The 20,120-nt window shown below is 43.2% G+C and overlaps 1 protein-coding gene across 3 annotated transcripts in view; it reads right to left on the bottom strand.

Annotated features, from left to right (window-relative positions):
- The window catches only part of Cadps (calcium dependent secretion activator), a 444,339-nt gene that overhangs the window by 133,720 nt on the left and 290,499 nt on the right, over positions 1–20,120 (bottom strand). For all 3 annotated transcript variants that reach the window (XM_055599062.1, XM_055599061.1, XM_055599060.1), the window contains exons 10-11: positions 18,280–18,388; positions 11,472–11,684 (exon numbers count right to left, since the gene is read on the bottom strand). In XM_055599062.1, coding sequence (XP_055455037.1) covers positions 11,472–11,684; positions 18,280–18,388 — 322 coding nt within the window. The remainder of the gene's footprint in view (positions 1–11,471; positions 11,685–18,279; positions 18,389–20,120) is intronic.

The raw sequence follows: 20,120 nt of genomic DNA on the forward strand, positions 1-20,120 counted from the left end.
ACCTGTGGCCCAAGACAAGTAAGTATCTTCCTCTTTTTCCTACTCGGCATCCCTGCTGGTAGAAAAACCCTTGCAACAGTTGGGCAACCCTTCTCTGTCTCCTGTCATGGATACTGCCCTCAGCCTCTAGCCTGTGAGGACCAGGTCGACTTAATTCAGGAAGAAGCAAGGGTGTGTGTGTGCTTGAATTGCTCATCCTGTTACATCCTCACTGGAGAGCCACATCCGCCTCCTGCATCCCAGCTTTAACACATAGATCAGGCAGCTTGGCTAGCAGCAGATTCTTGCTCTTGGATTTCTCGGCAGAGGCTGTAAGCTGACAAATCGGCCAGGGCTTTACTTTGCCAGTTTGGCTCAGCTAGTTTACCACTCTTCAATTATGATGGTACAACCCCGGTCATCCAGCTTGGAGACAGGGGATCTTTGATAGCTGTTAAAAATATGGCATGGATTTCAAGTGCCGTACTTTTAGTTGTTTGAGCCTCTTGAATACTTTTGCTGTTGACCTGTTTTGCTTTTCTGGGTCACTCACGAAATGGTGTGAAGAGACAATTTGGTCCTCTAAGGAGACCTTGACACAGACAGCTTCCTTGTCTCTAACCTATCACAGGGCCTGTATGAGTCTACTTTGCTGTGCTGATTGCTGGCAGAGAGTACATCTAGAAAATAGCTTCCTTTTCTACTGACAGTCTGAAACAGGCTTATTTAAAAAAATGAGTAAAATCAGTGTTTTCCTTTTTTCAACAATAACCATAAAAATAACACTTCTTTTTCCTTTCTTCATTGTCTTTTTTTTTTTCTTTTTGTCTACATGAAGATTGATCCAGAACTGGATCTTATGTGGCTTGGAGTTTAGTTTGTCTTTGTGTGTGTGCGTGCGTGCGTGCATGTGTGTGTGTGTGTGTGTGTGCGTGTGTGTGTGCGCGCGCATACGCACACACACGCTCATGTGTACATGAGAGGCCCAAGGTTAACATTTATTATCTTCCTCATTTGCGCTCAACTTTATTTGTTTTGATTTTATTAGCTGTTAAAAATTTCAAGTGTCATACTATTTAGTTGTTTGAGCCTCTTGAATACTTTGCTGTTGACCTGTTCTGCTTTTCTGGTCACTCAGGAAATGAGGACCGTCTAGGGAAACCTGGACACAGACAGACATGGTCTCCCACTAACTCTGGAGCTCACTGAGTCAGCAAGACTGTCTGGCCAGCACACCTCAGGGCTCTCCTACCACGGCCTTCCCAGTACCGCCTGCGACTGTCTTTTATGTGTGTCCTGGGGAATCCGTGTATACAAGGTCCTCATGCTTGCGTGGCCAGCCCATTGCCAGTTAAACCATCTCCTCAGCATCTGGCCTTCATTTTTGAATGGTTGTTATGTGCTGGTGGGATCATTTATCTCTGAACCTCAGTTTTCACATGTGACAGATGGGTTATCATTTCTGTTTCCTTTCTGCCATCTTGGACTGCAGTTTAGTGATCGTTAGAATCCTAACCCACCTACACATGAGGGATGGTGCATGGTGAAGTAGGCTCCACCAAAATAGCCTTGCCATCCACGCAGATTAGGCACGTTATCTTAGTTATTCTTGTAACTCAAGAGTGCTTATTTGGGTGGCTGACTCTCAGGACTACTTTGAATAGCTTCCCTGAGATTTTTCTATGAAGAGAAGAAACAAACAAACAAACAAACAAAAACAAAAACAAAAAAACAAAAAAACAGACCTAGTGAGCTGGGAATGTTAACTCGAAGTGTCAGCTCAAAACATTTGAGTTTCAAGGAAGGATTCTACGATTTTCTGTCCCCTACTATATTCCTGGGATCCAACAAAGGACACAGAACAGGGAATGCTTGGCACACCCTTGTCAAAATACTGAGTTTATTTCATCAAAGCAAATAAACCCATACTCTTGGGGTTTTCTGTTTATTTTCAAATTAGATTTATTCATTCATTTATCGTGTCACGTGTGTCTGTACATGTGCACTTGCACACACGTGCCCATGCCCACCGGGGCATGCATATCGAAAGGAAAAGCCAATTTTTAGGAATTGGGCCTCTCCTTCCACCTTGTGGGCTCTGGGGATCAAACTTAGAGACAAGGGCCTTTATGCACTGAGCTGTTTCCTAGGCCCAGTGTCTTCTAGTTCTGGATCTTATGGAACACTCTTAGACTGTGCTTGCCATTTGCCTGCTAGCTAGGAGATTAGAGAGTTCAGTAGGGAGTTGGGATGGGATTCATAATAATGGCATTTAAGGTTGAAATACCCATTGTGTGGTAGGTGGCATATGCATGTGTTTAAAGTTCCACAGACTGCTTGTCCTCACTTGTGAATTAAGGGTAGCACTTATGGACCATGCCATCGATCTGTTGACTGGATCTAATAGCTGTCTAGAAGGTCCCTTCCATAGAGTACACACTCGGAAGTTGTTCTCTGGGAGTAAACAGGCAGACTTCCTGTGCCTGCACAGCCATTAGTGAGGCAAAGGTGCCTCTGCTCTTACAGCCAGTGCTCCATACCTTCTTGCTTGTTTGTGTTATTTTAGGAAACTGTGAGCCCATCCCTGCCTCTCCACTTTGTAATTCTTCCCTGTCTCTACTCATTCCTAGATTCTGCTTGACTTTTCTACATTATATTCTGATTTCTCTGATGTCAGGATGCATACAGCAGAATCTCTGAGTGGGTAATCTGCCCCTTGGGAATACTCCTTGATCTGTTATTTCCCTCCTTGCCCCTGCAGGAACCAGATCCTTAGCAGGTAGCTATTAACTGAGTAAATGACTCTGTCACCTCCATCACAGGCAAGTCCCCGCTAGCTTTATTAAGGAGACACACACATGGGGATTCAGATGGCATATCACAAATCCAAAAGTGGGAACATGTGCTCTCAAGGGAAAATCTTATAGAAGGAAACAGAATTCTAGGTGCAGGTGTCTTTGGATACCATTCAGATTGTCTGCCTGTGTCTCCATACATGTCTAGGACCATATGCATTACATATGTTATCTATTTTAAAATAAAACACTGCAGTGGTCCAGCTGTTCTAAATTCTGTTTCAAAGAACTTGTGGGAGTTTCCCAAGCAACACCATATAATCATTCTTGTAGTGTCCCAGTCTGTTCTCCTACAACACTGAGCACAGAAAACAAATGGTCTTTGCATCTTCATTTCCCTTTGTGCAAATAATGGAAACTGGTGGGTTGAGGAGAAACAAAACTTCGATGTTGCCATCACCAGGGGAAACAGCCCAGAGAAAAATTTCTAGAGCAACTTCCTGAACTCAGGACACTGGGGTCACTTCCTTTGCCAATGCTTGGCATATGCCAGAGAATTAACTCCAATGTTAGGTTGAGGAAACTATCATCAGGAGGACAGTGCAGTTTTGTGAAATTCCAGTGCTGTTTGGAATGCTGCTTGCTTTGGGAGATAGATACTAACCTTCTTTGTTGCTGTGATTATGAAATACTTTTTAAGAAATCTATTGTATGGTAGATTTTCAGTACTAACTTCAACCTTTCCCAGACTTGACTTCAGGAAGTTATCCCCAAGTCCTTATTGGTCTATGGGGGTTTGAAGTGTGCTGAAAGTGGGCCCTGTGGTTTTTTATGCCACACAGCTAGGGCACAGGCCAAAGGATGTGCCTTTCAAAGGATGCTGACTGTCCAACCTGTGAGTTTTAATTGTGCAAAGGTGTTTAAAGTCGTTCTGTGGAATGGGTTAGAGACCAGCTTCAAGGTAGACTTAGATGAATAAAGTTAACACAGGTGCTTCTACAACATGGATGATCTTAAATACTGTCCTTGGTATTCACCACACAGAGACAGGTTGAAGGACCCAGGCTTATGATAAGCAGCTGTGCTTACAGGTGACTGGTCATCAAAACTTCACCTGACGTTGGCCTAGAAACAAATGTGGTTTGACATTTAAAGAATGTTTTTAAAACACTGTTTCCTACAGTGCTATCATTTTATCCTTATTTAATCTCCTTTATTGAAATTCATGTGGAGAGTCCCCAAAAGACTACCTGACATTTATGTTATTCATTAGTTGGTTATGATGTCTGGGCTCAGTTCAAGGTTGATATTCTCATTCTTTTTTGCTCATATGACTAGAAAAATATATATAATAGTTTTCATAATACCCTATATTAGTAGAAAGCATATTTATGTGATCTTATTTCAGAAAACTGTATTTTAGGTCCATTTACAGTATATACCAAATAAATATGCTTTGCTGGAATGAATAATATAGTTTTTAAATTTAAAATTTTTAATTTTCCCCACTAGTATCACACCAGCTCAGGGATTGAAAACAAAAGGCAAATAAATGTTTTTATTTTGTAATGTTACACTTTGGGATTTTTCATATGCAAATAAGAGAGAACTCTGTTGCGGAACATAATTATGATAGCTTATTAATAAATTGTCTATGAGGGCTCTGTTATCTCAAAAACTGTTCAGTGCTAAACTAAAGGTAGCTGTTTTCTTTCTGAAATGTGGAGCACACATAGGCCCTTGTTGCCCCTGCCAGGTGCTAGAGGCAAGAGACTAGCTAATGTAACTTGAAAGTCATCTGTGAACTCAAACTGTAAATTAAAAGGTGACTTTGTATCTTTCTTATATGGAAAATGCATGCATGTCATATCTGCTTGACAGTGCACGAGTGAATGTATGGTCTGGACAATAACGAACAATGACAGTGGTCGGCCTCATCAGAAGGCATGAAATAAAGAAATGACAATGATTGATGGCAGCTGGCTGTTTACAGATTTTTCTAGAAGAGTTTTTCTTGGTGTGGCCACAGAACTAGGGAATGCTGTGCCCTGCCTGAGCTTTGTACAGCAAGGGACCAGCTCTCCTGTGCCTGCTGCCCTGAGGCACACCGTGGGCCACTTGCCTGGGAAACAACTTCATTTCTTCTTGGTGTCTCTGCCTACAGCAGTGTAATATGTCTGGCTGGGAGAAGACGGTGTCTCTAGAGGCCGACTGTCGCGTGGCATTTTAAAACTACCATGGCAAAACACCTAAAGGGGTAAACATGAACATTTATTTCTGTACTGACTTCCTCTAATTCTTTGGAAGACTGTTGCTTTGAGTAAAAATCATATCACAACAGAGATTATTTTGTCAATAATCTGAAGCCAAAATAGTGTTTTGTAATTTCCCTATTGCGTTTACTATATTTCAATGAATTGTGCTATTATGATTATTATATTCTCAATTAATTAATCTTATATTCCTTAATATATAAGCAGATATAAATTTTCTATACTTGATTAATAATTATATTACTGATATGATAGTACTCAAACCATTAGGGAACCATCTGTTAAATATTAGTCAATAAGAAAATTAATCTTCATTTAATGTATTTTCTTTAGGTTGGATTATGGTGCTTGGAAATATTTGAATGTCACTTACTATAAAGTTCTTTAAAAACATTCACTCTTGACAATAAGAAGAGTGATTCGTAGTGTGGGGCCACACAAACTAAGTGGAGATTGAATTAATTCTTTGGTATTGCATTCTGGCAACGTAGCAACTGCAAGTTGACAATAGAAGATGTAGCATAAAAAATTCTCATAAAATAAAACTACAAAAACTAAGGCAAGTAACTATTAGAAAATCTACTAGGATAGCAATGCAATGTGCAATTACATGTAAATTCGCTCAGAACAGAATTCATTCAGTCACCGAGCCACCCTCATTCTAGAAACAGTAGAGCAAAGTCCTACATCCCCATTAATGTCCCACTGTACAGTAAGCATTTAAGAGGCCTCATCAGACATTCCAGAGAGGGGGAAGTCAAGTTAAGAATCTTCAGGGAGTTGTGGGAAACATCTGTCTGCTAGCCAGGGGTACATTTATGCAAAATAAAAGAGAAAGAAAGGGAGAAAAAGCAAACAAAAACCAATCAAACGAAAAGAATCAGAAGAAAAGACTACTGTTAAATGATCAGGAGGAATGGCATGACCTACAGTCTTCTAAGTCAGCATTCAGAGAATTCAAATACATATTTGCCTGCTCTCTTGACCAAATTGTCTAGCTCCTTCTATAGTTTTCTTGTAACATGCTTTATGTAGACAGCTTGATCCTATATGATTAAAGAAATTGTAAACTCTCTTGTGTTAAGAGTAGAATAAAGAAAGGCTTTCCTGAAAAGTTTTAGGGTATCATTTTTCTGTTTCTTAGAAATTTACATTTAGAAAAAAATTAAGAGAAATACAAATGAAGTTGAAGAAGTTATTGTTGTCATTGTTCTTGGGGGAGGAGTAGAATGGTGGAGAGTTCAAAATCCTTCTGGGCACTGTGAAATCCTGGACCAAAAACCTTTATGAATAAAGTATGTGGACTCATCTGTGTCTTTAGTTTGCCATTGTTGTGTATGGACCATGTATTATAGCCCTGCTTTTAAAATCAATCCTCAAAGGCTTTTCTTTGAGGATATACCAGAAAGCCATGTTGTATGAGTTCTCTAACGGTCAACTAACTTATGAATTGTAGTTTGTGATTTCAAGCACTGCTCAGTTGAGATCAGCACCTTTCCTACCTCATCTTTCTACCTGCTCCTGGGCCCGTGGCTGCACCACTGGTAGCTGACCATTCTAATCTTTGGAATGGGGAAGGAGAACCAACAACGACAACAACACGTCATTGGGTCAAAGTGCAAAATGATCTGTTTTCAGGCATTGAGCAGTCAGGTACCTATGGATTCCATGAAACAGTGGCATTATTGGCCATTTCATTGTGATATTAATATTCTTGGAATTAAAAAAAAACATCAGAAGTTCCTGGTTGGCTTTACTCAAAAGTTCATTTGATGCCAATATGAAAGCCAAGGAGAGGAGGCAATTATGCACACATGACATGCATCCTAGCTTCAGTATGGAAGCTTACATTTCAAACCTAAGGTCAGGAAAATAACATGAGAGTTGTACTACAATGTCTAGACATGAGGGAGATCGAAAGGAGAGAGGAAGCACATGGCAGGTGTCAGATAATCGAGTGAGATTATCTGAGCTGTGCTAGCTATGGGGGAGCACTTACCCTTCAGTCCAGCTAGAAGTTAGCAGGGTAAGAAGGAACAAACCAGAATAACATAAAGACTAGCAACAAGGCTCAGGAAAGCAGACAGGAGTTCTAACCTAGCAGCTACAGTTCTTGGGTTTGAGCAAAGATTGAACAAGAAAACTTAAAATGAAACAAAACAACAACAACAACAAAAATCAACCTCCCCCAAACCAGCAGTAATCAAAGTCCCCCTAACTGGTGAAGATGACCTCAGTGCTAGTAAAAACAGAGCAACATCCAACTCTGGGGTGCATGATGTTGTTAACAGTTGTTAGTTGAGAAACAGATATTAACTAAATGTAAACACGATATCCATCGACCAAATGGCAAAGCTTAACATATCTTCTTTCCCCGCCCCACACCAAATGAGAACTCTATGCCTTTTTTTTTTTTTGTATCATTTTTTAAAATACCCACTGACAGGGATAAGATGTATTTGTGAGTAGCCGCTTGGCACAGTGAACCGTGGCAAAACGCAACTCCAGATTTGGGCAAATCCAACGTGTGCATCATTGGCCTTAGAAATTGGAGAATTGTTAAGTATTTCTTTTAAAAAAACAAACTTGTGGAGCTAGGTACTAACTCATAAAAAGTAACTTAACTAAAAATGGAAAAAAAATAAATTAACAACACACATACAAAATAAAAACCACGGAAGAACACAAGGTTTGAAAGGCTGATGGAGCCCTCTCCAGATCTTTGCACTCACAAACAAACAAATGAATAGCAGGATCTATTTTCCCAGTTTTTCCAATTCCATATAAATACTTCACTCCACTCTTTCTTAGACGTGTCTTTACATTTTAAAATTGAACTTTTAAAATTGGGGGAAAAAGATGGCTAACTGCCCCCAAGAAGTCAATTAAACTGAATTGGAAAACACTCCAAAACACAGATACCCTCAAGTCTCCCAAACTATAAAAATGTCCCATTCCCAGAATCCCTCAGAACAGACAGCAACAGGACAAGATTGGAGTGTTTCTTATTTTTCCCCCCTCAATCCCCCAAACATTTCTATGTGTCTTCCTTTCCTATGTAGCTTCTGTTGGCTGTGTAAATACTAATGCAGCAATTACCAAGTGAAGTCATTGAAAAGTCATTAAGACCATCCGCTGGTAAGAATGGGAAGTGCTTTGAACAAATACTCTGAACAAAGATTTAATTAGGCGTGTGCAGAGTCAGTATAAAGTGATGACCCTGACATTTTGGAACTTAAGGAAACCTTTTTAAAATGCAATACTTGATTTTCTTTTTCTTTCTCTCTCTCTCTCTTTTAAATCTTTTCTTCCTTTCCTTTTTTTCCTAGCTAGAAAATCTGTGCATTCATTCTTGTGATGGGACTTAAATAAAACAAATCAATTCAATGTAAGTGAATGACCAAGGTTTGCTAGAATCCATGTTTCCTTTCCCCTGCTTTGTAGCCTTTAGTGAACAACATAGCTCAGTTTTTCCAGTACTGAGGAGTTTCTGGAACACAGGACTTGGGTGCTACATGTTGGGAAGCCTCAGGTAAATGAGGGTGGGTTTCCCGTGCACAAAGCTTGACTTGTTTGGCAGTGATAGTTTGAGACAATACAGGCAGCCGAACCATGCTGAAGCAAGTTCCCCTGGGACCTCTGAACCCTGCTCAAAGCCACCCTTTTATATGTGCCCACACTTTCCATGAGTGCGTGTTTGCCTTGTGACACCATGGACTGCAATCTTTCTAATCTTTCCTATGGGTTTCTCATCCTTAACTGCAAATGCTTGAAAGAGATGGTTACATCTCCACTGTCTTCCTCTGCTGGTTTCTACATTTGCAGAACAAGCACCCTGATGGCACTGTGGCTGTAACACACTGAAGCAGTGTGGATGGACACTCTGTTCCAGAGACAATGAAGCAATAGCAGGGTTGCCTTTATCACAGGGATGCTGTACACATCTGGGAAGACTGGGCAATGCACAGTGAAATAAGTGTCACTCACATCTCTGTGAGAAAGGGCACACCTGTGGTGGGGAACTGCAATGGCTGGGTGTGGCAGCCTGGCTCTGCTAAAGCCAGGTGGCTATGAAGACACCTCACGTTCTCTGAAGGTTCTTCACTTCCAGGCAGAGTTCAAGAGGTCACTAGAGAAGAAGGTGAACTACCCCAGGTTCTGACAAGTTTTATAGACACATACTATCTCATTTGTTTTGGCTACCTTGTATAATCTACACTATAAAATCTATAAAGATGCTCTTATCCCCCAATTCTACCTTTCAGGATTTTGCTGGATGGGCCCATCTAAGACAGCTCAGATAGGCTTGCGGCATGTCACTGAAAATTCGCTTGGATTCTATCTGCTGGCTTCCAAGAACCTGTGCTTCAGTTTTAGAATGAAATGAATCCTGTCCACATGGGGAACTCTCTACCTTTGACCCTCATGTATTTCCATGAAGGGTGATCCTTCTTCAACAGCTTCTACCATGGGTCCCTTAACTTCCTTTGTCGGATGATGTTAGCATTGGAGGACAGACAAAGCCTTGCCACATGCTCCAAGTATATGTTCTGTCACTGATACCCACCACTTCTCCATTCAATTTTACCCTTGGATGTCCTTTCTTTTCCTTATATTAGTGAAGAAATGTAGGGCCAGTCACAAGCCAAGCAGCCATTTTGAACTGTAGGTGGATGGCAGAGTGGAGACACGGGATGCACAGTGAAATGACCTCAGGAGAACTGGAGATCATTTGGAAAGAAGACAGTTTTCCAAATATCACTAGAAGTAGTTCTTTCATGAAGTTGATTTGAATGGTAATTATAATTAGGATACTTCTTCTCGTACAAAGATAATTCAGGAGGGTATGGTATGTTAACAAGAGGCTGTCAGGCAGTAAGAAGGGAGGTCCTGTCACACAGGTGCCCTCTAATTAAATACAATCAAAATGTTTGAGCAGGCAGCTCAGGGGTTACTGCAGGGCTGTCCCCTCTTCTGGTTCTAACCTCGTGGGTTCCTTATTCTTTCATGGTTTTCTGTGTGGAAAACTACTGTTTGTGTTTGTTTGTAGGGTTCTACACACACAAAAATTCATCTTCCTTTAAGAAACTGTTGATATGGAACTGGGAGCCCCTGGTGAATAGAGTTTACCTTCCCCCCAAGACCCATACCCTTGTCAGAGAGAACTATCTATAGTAATGGGACTCATTAAAAAATCCCTTCTATAGTTTCTGTAGCTGTAAAATTGCATACACACTCAGGTTTGGCTCAAGGGCAACAGCGGAGACACTGTGCATGTATCCCAGGGAGGCACAGCTTCTGCCTCAGGCTCCCTGCACTTTCCTTCCCCTCTCCCTTCATATCCATGCCTCTTAGACCTGGGAGCCATCTGCCTATCGTTTGGTTTGAAGCTCCGAGAAGCCTTCCTTGACTGCCTATTTGCCTGGTGCCCTCTTGACCTGTCACTCTCCACTGTGTGACATCTGTCAATGTGTGAAATGGTCTGCTTTGGGAGAGCCTGACTTGGGGTACTCTGGATATCTCCTAGGATGCAGATGCTCTTAGAACAAGAGCCTCATGTGACATCCTCATTAGTATGTCTCCTTGCTAGACAAGTGCTCAGTGCTCAGTGAGCAATGCTGAAAGAGGGAACCTCACACTAAAATAAAAAAAACCACATGACAGTCCCTAGGATGGACTAGAACTATTTCTCCCTAGATAAAGCTAAAGATCTCTGTGCAGAATAAACACTGGATCTGCAGATTCCTTACTTTATTTTTTTTCTTAAAATAAATATCTGTAAGAAGCCACTAGCTTTGATGTTCATCTCAACTTGTGTTTTAGAAGTATTGAGAGATAAGTGCCCATATTATGGGGCATATTTTGTCTTACAACCGTAAGACAGAAAAGTAAAGAGACACAGAGGCAAGGGGAGAGACTGCAGATAAACTGGGGCTGTTTTTGGGTCTCTTGTATTTCTGCTCAGAATGTGATTTTAGGTATCGTTTTTTTTTTTTTCCACTGCATGTGATAATGTCATCATTTATTTTTAAATGGTTCTAAATTGCAGATTTAAGTTTATTTCAAATCATCTCTATTTTTAAATTCCTTTTAATAGGAGGAGATGAAGCAATGATATACAGAATCTACCATATTTGAAGGACTCAAACAAATACGCATTTGGCTATGAATTCCGAACTCTCGGTAAAACCAAAAGATAGGCATACATATAAAATATACATCCCTTTGTTTAGTCCTTGGTAGAGAATGTCAAGTATTGCACTTTAAAATTACTTTCATTTAAGATTTTTGCCCCAAGTTTCACCCTGCATTAGCTTTGTGTCCTGAGCAAATGTGATTTTGGAATCCTACATACAAAAGCAATGAGTTTTTCTCATTCAACTTTGGAAGAACTTTTTTTTTAAGAAATGGCATATCTACTTACAAAATTGCGAGATGGGGGCATCCAGCTGAGGCACATTTCCACCCTTGGCATTGAGCTTCTGCACCTGGGTAGGGGGCACAGGTTTGTGCGACTGCCCAGTGGCCCGGTACATAGCTTGCACCCACAAGATCCGATCCTGCTCATCATCACTTGCAAATATCACTGTGTCTCCTTCTTTGACCGCATTGAAGAAGGCTCTGCCACCCTCCAAACCTGCAAGGAAATGAAAAGCAGCATCTAAGCCCAGCTGATAAAACACCAGCAGAGGACAGTCCCTTGAAAGCAATTTCTACAGCTTTTCCTTGGGCCAGGATGGGGAGGAGCAACTTATATAACTTCTGGATGGGGCATCTGTATACTACTTGGCCACTGAGTGGGACCAGGGTGCTCAAGAAACATTTTAAGGCTGGCTTATGTCCCTTTCTTTGTCTTCCTGGTGACAATGGGTCAAACAGCCTGATTAAACACCTACTTATAAACACATGAGTCCTTCCCTCATAATGAAAACTAAATCATCATTATCACCACCGCCACCACCATCACTACCACCATCGCCATCACTATCACAGCAACGTCTTCCCCTGGCCCCTTCTCAGCTTTCCTGAGGCTTCTCAGTCATCACTGCACATGGGGCACACCTAGACACTTAGATCAACTGCAGCTTCTGATTCCATGGGCCTCCAGTGAATCGTGAGGTCCTGAGCTTCCAACAAACTCTCTGATGATGCTATGGGGCTGAGGATCGTCTCTGAGCAGCAGGGGCTCTCTCCATTTGGCCTGAAAGCCCCTCTAATCCGACTACTGCTTGTTTAAAAACTTCATTGCTGAGGCCACCAACGATGCTTTTCTGCATCCAGTGCTCAATGTGAAACCCTAATTCTACTCACTGTATCACAGGGTCAGCAGCAGTTGACACTCATTCTCTTCTTGTTGAAACATGTTCTTTTGTTGGCTTTCAAGAAACCTGATGCCCCAACTTACCTCCCAGCATGTGATGGGCTGTTGCGTTTTGCTTACTGTGCTCTTCCTCTTCCTCCTCCTGACCTTTTAAATGTGGAAGTTTCCAGATAGTCTGTTCCTTTCTTCCCTTATTTATAGTCCCTGATGACGCCACCAACCTTTAGGTGTCAGGAATGTATTGAGAGGGACTTTACACTTCCCCAGCATTTTGGAGTTCTCCCTTCAGCTCCAGACAGATTAGTTGTGGCTCTCTTGTGCACATAGATGGACTTCTCATGTCCATGTCATACCTAGTGCTGAACTCCTGGGTCTTTGTCCCATCTCTCTTTCCACCTTAGGAGGGCTGAGTCCACCCAGCTGGAAAGTAGAGTCCACAATCTTTGGGCTAGTTGTGATTCTTTCATTAATTCTCCATGGGTATTGATGCCTTGGGTTACCAGAACAGGACCCTTCTGTTTCCACTAGTTCTGGCTCCTGAATCTGGCTTCATTATCTCAGTCTCCTATCTCAGCTGGGTACCTCCAGTCACACACTCTATTGTCAATTGTCAGTACAGAACCCAGTCATTGCTTAATATAACAGATCATTCTATTTCTTTGCTCAACTCAACAGAGGTTCCATCCTATTGAAATGGTTCTGTCAAGGTTTGCAATACACATCAATTGACTCTCTGCCACCTGCAGTCTCTCCTCTCTTCCTTTTATGTATGTACTTTATATCTGCATGGATCACACCCTCTCCTCCTACATATCTTTACTTGAAAGTTACATTCTTATGAGCTCTTCTTTGACATCTTTCTCTGATAACCCATCTCTCTTAACTAATTTTTCTCTTTTATTCTTTTTTTGTTTTATTTTATTTGTGTGTGTGTGTGTGTGTGTGTGTGTGTGTGTGTGTGTGCATGCATGCACATGGAGACCAGAAGAAGATCCCCTGAATCTGGAGTACAGGTGGCATGCTGCCCAATATGGGTGCTAGGAACCAGAATCTGGTCCTCTGCAAGAACAGGAAGGCCTCTAAGCCATCTCTCCAGTCCTCTATTGCTCTTACTTTGCACCATGAGGACCAAGGTTTTATTTGACTCAATCTCTTCCATTTTTTTGGTACGTAGATTAATGCATGGCACAAAGTAGGTGCTCAAAACTATTTGTTAAATAAAGTCTCAGTTTTTTTGAAGGTAGTTATCAAGGTCAACACTGAGAGCAAAGTAGGCAGAAGCATTTCCTTAGGCTTAGGCCAAAGTGAGCTCGTGTTCATCAAATGTTCCAGAAGGCCCTGCTTTCAGTGTGTTGATATTCTCTAGACAAATATAGATATGTACCATCTCCCCATTTGCTGGCAGCTAAGAGTCCATGAATGATGGGTTAGTATCTCCAAGTTGGCAGCAAGGCCAGTCAGGAGTCTTTCTGCAGCAGCGCTGGGTGGTATTGCTGGTGACATGAAGACTTCCACACCGGGCCCATCGTCCTAATCCAGGTATCTCTTTTACCAGTGTTTATACATTGTAGGAATTTTCTATGTATAATGGCCAGAGGCTAGGGGCAATAAATAGCCACTTCCTTTTTATTTTTTGAGTTATTTATTTGCACACATATGTCTGTGTGTATGGGCATGTGCATAGGCGAGCAGGTGCCTGTGGAGACCGGAAAAGAACATGAGAGTGCCTGCAGCTGGACTTATATTTGGTTGTGAGCCACCCTTGTGGGTGCCAGAACATGAACTCTGTCCCCTCTGCAAGCAGAGCAAGCACCTTAACTACTTCATTACAAAGAGGGTCCGGTAATTCAACATCAAAACGGCATGAAGGAAAGCTTTCTGGTTCTTTGGATTCTGAGGAGATGTTTATTCGGTGTCTCATAGCTGGTATAAAATGTGTGCTCTAGAAAGGATGGTGTACACTTAACAAACTGAAATCTGGATATATGATAAGAAGGACATTTTTGACAAGAAAAGAAAAGGAAGAGCTTTGCAGGATGCCTCTGTGTGAGAAATGAGCATCAAGGAGGCAAGAGGAAGACCGAGTCAACAGTTCCTTTGTGCCTGCTCTTATGGTAACCTTGAAGATACCCAGCCTTTCTACAATCAGTAGACACCAGGAATGGCCTCACTTGAGAGGCACTTCCCAATGCCTCAAGCCTCTCCTCCCCTGGGAATTATTGATGGGCATGAGAAGGATAGAATTTCTGAGGTAATGGTCAGAAGAATATTGGGAGATATATTTAGAAAGCAGGGGGCCCTCTCTATTGTAGCTACTCAGGGCAGAGAGGAAAAGGCACTGTTCCTGATCTTTATTTAGCTCACCCATTAGCCCTATGTAATGTAAATTATATTATTCCCATTTTACAGGTGAGGAAACTGAGTCCCAGACAAGAGTATACAAGTACCCACTGGATAGTAAGCTGGCCTGTAGTGGAGAAGTGGGTTTCTAAATCCACTCTGTCTGTTTGGCATTAGAGTAGATGAACACAACAATGGAAATATCCTGAATGCCTATCATTTTATTTGGAGACTTCATTGCTTAATTTTGAAACTGTTGCCTCCTCTCCAAACAACCAAAGAAAATTAAAGTGGCAAATTTTCATTCTGAGCTTAAAAGCAGCAGTTCACAAACAAAACTAATGGCTGTCCATCAGTCCTCTGGGTGGGCATGCTAAGGCTGTCCATCAGTTCTCTGGGTCAGCATGCTAAGGCCGCTAAATAGGCAGCTCACTGAGCATAAATGTCTATGTCTCAGTTGACTGTGTATCCCACTAAAGTCAAGAGGAGGAGTGAGAAATCACACCCAAATGTCCTTTTTGTTTTTGACTGACGGCTCACCTTCCAAGAGTATCCCCTACTCTCTGAAGATGCCGGCTGCGTTGTAAACTTGTTTACACCTCTGTAGACAAAGTTGGCCAAGTGCTATGCAGTCTACAGGAATCCCCTCCAACACTTACGGGAGGATGAGGATTCTGTCCTACCTCTTTCTGGCTCTTCAGTAAGGACCAGGGATTTTTTTTTTTTTTGTATTTTATTTTTTTCTTATCAATTACATTTTATTAACTCTGTATCCCAGCTGTGTCCCGATCCCTCATTCCCTCCCAGTCCCTCCCTCCCTCCCTCATCTCCACCCTGCCCCTTGCCAAGTCCACTGATAGGGGGGACCTCCTCCCCATTCATCTGATCCTGTTTTATCAGGTATCTTCAGGACTGGCTGCAAAGCTCTCCTCTGTGGCCTAACAGGACTGCTCCTCCCTTGGGGGGTGGGGAGGCCAAAGAGCCAGCCATTGAGTTCCTGTTAGAAATAGTCCTTGTTCCCCTCACTATGGGAAACCAATTGGTTACTGAGCTACCACAGGCTACATCTGAGCAGAGGTTCTGGCTTACATTCATACATGAGGACCAGGGATTTTTAACAATCACTTTCCAGTAAGTTGCTGGAGTATTAACTCAGTGGCTGAGTGTTTGCCCAGCAGGTGTAAGACCCTTGTGCCCATCCCCAGGATCACAAGAAAACTAACAAACAAAAAATCCTGAGTTAGACTTGTCATAGGACAATAGAAATGTTACATTTCCGTTTCCAACTAAACATTACTGGAAAAATTAATAGGACTCAGCATAGGAGAAGGCAGACAGAAACAAACTGCTTGTTACCCTCAATTCACTTTCTATTTACATCTTTCGTGAAGACATTACATCTCATGGGACCAATGTGGAAACAGTAAAAGAAGCTTTAAGAATATACATGGAACACTGGCTTCAGTGGTTAAAAGCTCTTGATGCTCTTGTATCAAGGACCTAGGTTCAGTGTTTAGCACCAACACAGCAGATCACAACCATGTCTACCCCCAGTTCCAGGGGATCTGACACCCTCTTCTGGCCTCTGTGGGCACTGTGTGCATATGAAGTATGCTTATACACATGCAGGAAAAATCACTGATACACATAAAAGTACAAATTTAAAGATAAGAAAAATCCAGGTGTTGTCCCTATGTGTGGAATAGTCTCCCCCACTTCCTGTCATGGAAGCCCTGATTTGATCTATAAATTGCTCACGTGACAAGAACAAGAGGATGCCCTGGCTCCACTGTCAGAGAGCATGAGATGTCTCCAACATGGCTCTCCATTTGAATAACAGAATGACGCTTCTGACCCCACTCACTCGTGGGACTGTGATGAGTGTCCAGTGTGACCACACGGAAGTGAGGGAGTCCAGGCTGGCTTGACAGCTGTCTCTGGCATAACATGACATTAGTGGCTATACAGGAGAGGGAGTGGGGCTTGGCTTAGCAGGAATCCCTGGCATAAGACGGCACTGGTTTTGTTTGTCACCCTGGCCTTCTGGCATCTGTCTCTAAGACATACGTCTTAGGGGCAACTGAATTTACTTTTTAAAAAGAAACCCAGAGAGAGAGGGAGAGAGGGAGAGAGAGAAAGAGAGAGAGCGAGAGAAAGAGAAGAAACCTGAAAGATGTGCACACCCCACACCGTCTCAGTGGCTGGCCTTTTGATGCAGAGCCCTGCTGTTCTGAGGGGTCAGGCAGAAGTGTTCATTATAAACTCCTGTCATTATGAAAGCTTCTGGGCAAAAGTCTGAATTCATATCTTACAGAATCAGCACTCTAAAATGGATACTGCAGCAGGACAGAGTTACAAATAAACAAACAAACAAAAATATAGGAGTTTGAGGATACCAATGTCCCTAGGTGAGCAGGGACTGTATCTGGCATACTTTTTGGGGGATAAGAACCCACAATCCCCCATCTTCTCTCAAACTTCGTTTTTTCCCCCCCGTCTTCTTCTTCCTGTGTGTTTTGTTGCACGCGGAAGAGCAATATGGGAGTTGAAAAAAAGGTTTTGGGCCAAATGATGCAGTGTGGTTGGAAAAGCCTTGTGCAGATTTGGCATAAAAATGAACTTCTCTGGGAGAGGGCTGTTGGTGCTTGTTGTTCATTAATATGCTGAAATGATTTCGCACCCCCCACCCATTCTGAAGGTTCTTTGAGACTGATTTCTATTCAGTTTTCTGGGGAAAAAATAAAATGAGTACAGAGAGAGGTGTGAGGGGCAGGATGTAGAGTGTATGCAATATAGAACTTACAAGAAATACCACCACTTGCAAGGCTTCTCCTCACCGCAGAAGCCCAGGCGCCTCCACGCTTCAATTCAGAGAGAGGCGTCTTCCGAGGAACACAGTGGGCAGGGCAAGTTTCCCCCTCAAGCTTCTTCAGTTAATCTGGTGTGTTATCAGACACTCACCAGGGGACAAGCATGACACACTGGGGCCAAAGGGCTGACGCTGCTGGGAAAGTGCTTGGCATTCAAGAATGAGGACCTGATTTTCAGGAGCCATGGACCAGTTGGGCTTTGCCCTCATGAGCCTAGTGCTGAGGGCAGGGGCGCCAGGGAAGGCAGGAGTCCTAGGGGAAGCAGAGACTGTAGCCCTTGATGGCCGGCCCTCCAGCCTAGCCAATCACCTAGCACCTGCCTCAGACAATAAGGAGCGCAACTGAATACACCTGACTCCAACCTGTGGCCTCCACAGGCACACTCATGTACACTGGTATGTAACACACACACACAAACACACACACACACTACAATCGCACGCACATGCAGTCACTGGTATACAAGTATATATTCTTTTTCATGGATATTTTCAGCAGCATACAGCAGGATACCTCATCGATGTGGTCCCAGGTATATAAAACGCCAAAGTGTGTGTTTTCCTTTTGGCGTCCAACCAGAGAATCTCTGCGGCAACAGCTTCCTGCCTAGCAAGGACCAAGTGTCTTGCCAACATAAGCTTGTCACTGACTTGGGGAAGATGAGCCTTTTGTGCGGGCTTGGCCCAGGAAGAGGTGTATACCTGGCTGAGGGTCAGTGTAATCCACCGTGTAGCCGTCCAGCTGCAGGAGTTCCTGAGGCTCTGCTTTCTTTTCTCGGTAGCTGCACATGGCAAAAGTGTACTGGCTGACCTGCAGGGAGGAAGAGCAGACTGTGAGACTGCCTCACCAAAGCTCGTTCCCTTCGGACTCCATCCGCGTTAAACCGAAGCCCTGGTCCTCTGTTGTCTCATTTACACTGGATATAGCATCCGACAGTGGCCTGTGAGGATAGAAGGGGATCCTGTGCGGAAGGCACTTAAGAGTCTGTCTCTGGCACCTAGTAGGTGTTTAGGAACAGTCAAGTGTTGTCATTCCTGCTCTTAGGTTTTTGTTTTGAGCGTGCATGTGCAGGTGTTTGTGTGTGCGTGTGGCAGGGGCTGGGCGTTGCTCATTTACATGAATGTGAACCTGTGCTCAGAGGTTAGAGGTCGGTCTCAGGTGTCATTCATCCTCGCTGTTGTTTGAGACAGTGATTCTCATTAGCCTGTAAGTCACAGATTCTGCTGGGCTGAGTGGCCAGCAGGCCCCCTTTGAAGTGGTTTCTGGGCATCTCTCCAGCCTCCTACTTGCTATTTTGAGACAGTTGCTCAGTTTGGCCTTAAACTTCTGATTCTTCTTTCTCACCTTCTAAGTTACGGGATCACGCTGTCCACTACCATATCCAATGTTGCTGTTCTTACAGTGATTGGGTTAAATGCACGTGTCGCCATTCTTCTATGACACAAAGCTGACAGCATGTCAGCCATTCTATGGGTATTGCCTGATATAATCATGGTCTAGCTGGTGGCTGGGGCTCTAATGACTAGAGACAGAGTGTAACTTGTTTGTCCAGAAGTTAGAGAACAGAAGCTCATCTCCCTACAACTGTTTAAAAGGCTGAGAAGACGGCTGGGTGGGTGAAGCCCTTGTCAGGCAAGCATGAGGACCAGCATTCGGCTCCTAGAACTCATGTAAAGCCATAATGGGCAGTGTGAGCCTGCAACTCCAGTGGCCTGTGGAGAGATGAGAAGCAGAGGCAGAGATTCTGGGCAGCCCTTAGGCTAGCCATACACTGTGAGGAGCTACAAGAGATCCTGCCTCACACAAGGTGGAAGAAAAGGACTGATATCCAAGGGGTTTTGACCTGCTCTGTGGCACTAATGTACTCACACTCGCACAAATGTATATGCTCTCTCTCTCTGTCTCTGTCCTATCTCTGTCTCTCTGTCACACACATACACCTATACACACCACACATAGGTATAAAACACACACTGCTTTTGCAGGCCTGTCTCAGCATCAAGTTTCTCATTTTGTTTTGGCTACCCACTGCTGCTGAAGGGGCGCTTGCAGCTACTTGGTAAAGTCTCCCCTCCACCTCAGACAAGTGCAGCAGTGACATGCTGTCACAAGCAATGAGCGCTCGACTGCTAGGTGCCAGTCACAGCCAGGCAGCCCCAACCCCCGATGGCATGGCCGTTGTCACTGGTGCCCTAAATGGCAGCCCTCACTTTACTGATATTGGCATTCCACGGCAATGCAGGGTGGCGCTCCAAGCTGCAGGCCCGCCTTCAGGACCCTGTTGTCATTGTGTATCCAGAACTGGCGAGGATGCTTCACTTTTCTACATCTGGCCTGTTGGCAAGGAGCCCATGGCAAAGCAGGCCTACCCCCAGCTTCCATGGATGTCAAACGCTTCGGTGAAGGACTGCCACAACCCTCACTCCTTACTTTCCTTTATTGAAAGAGACATTCTCTAAGCAGACTTTGAACCCAGCTAGGGACAATCATAGTCCCCTCCACAGTGAGACCGGTCTCTTTTTAAGGGCAATTAAGAAAGAAA

Source organism: Psammomys obesus, unplaced genomic scaffold (genome assembly GCF_907164565.1).
Source record: "Psammomys obesus unplaced genomic scaffold, mPsaObe1.curated_primary_1811, whole genome shotgun sequence".
Classification (NCBI taxonomy): Eukaryota; Metazoa; Chordata; class Mammalia; order Rodentia; family Muridae; genus Psammomys; species Psammomys obesus.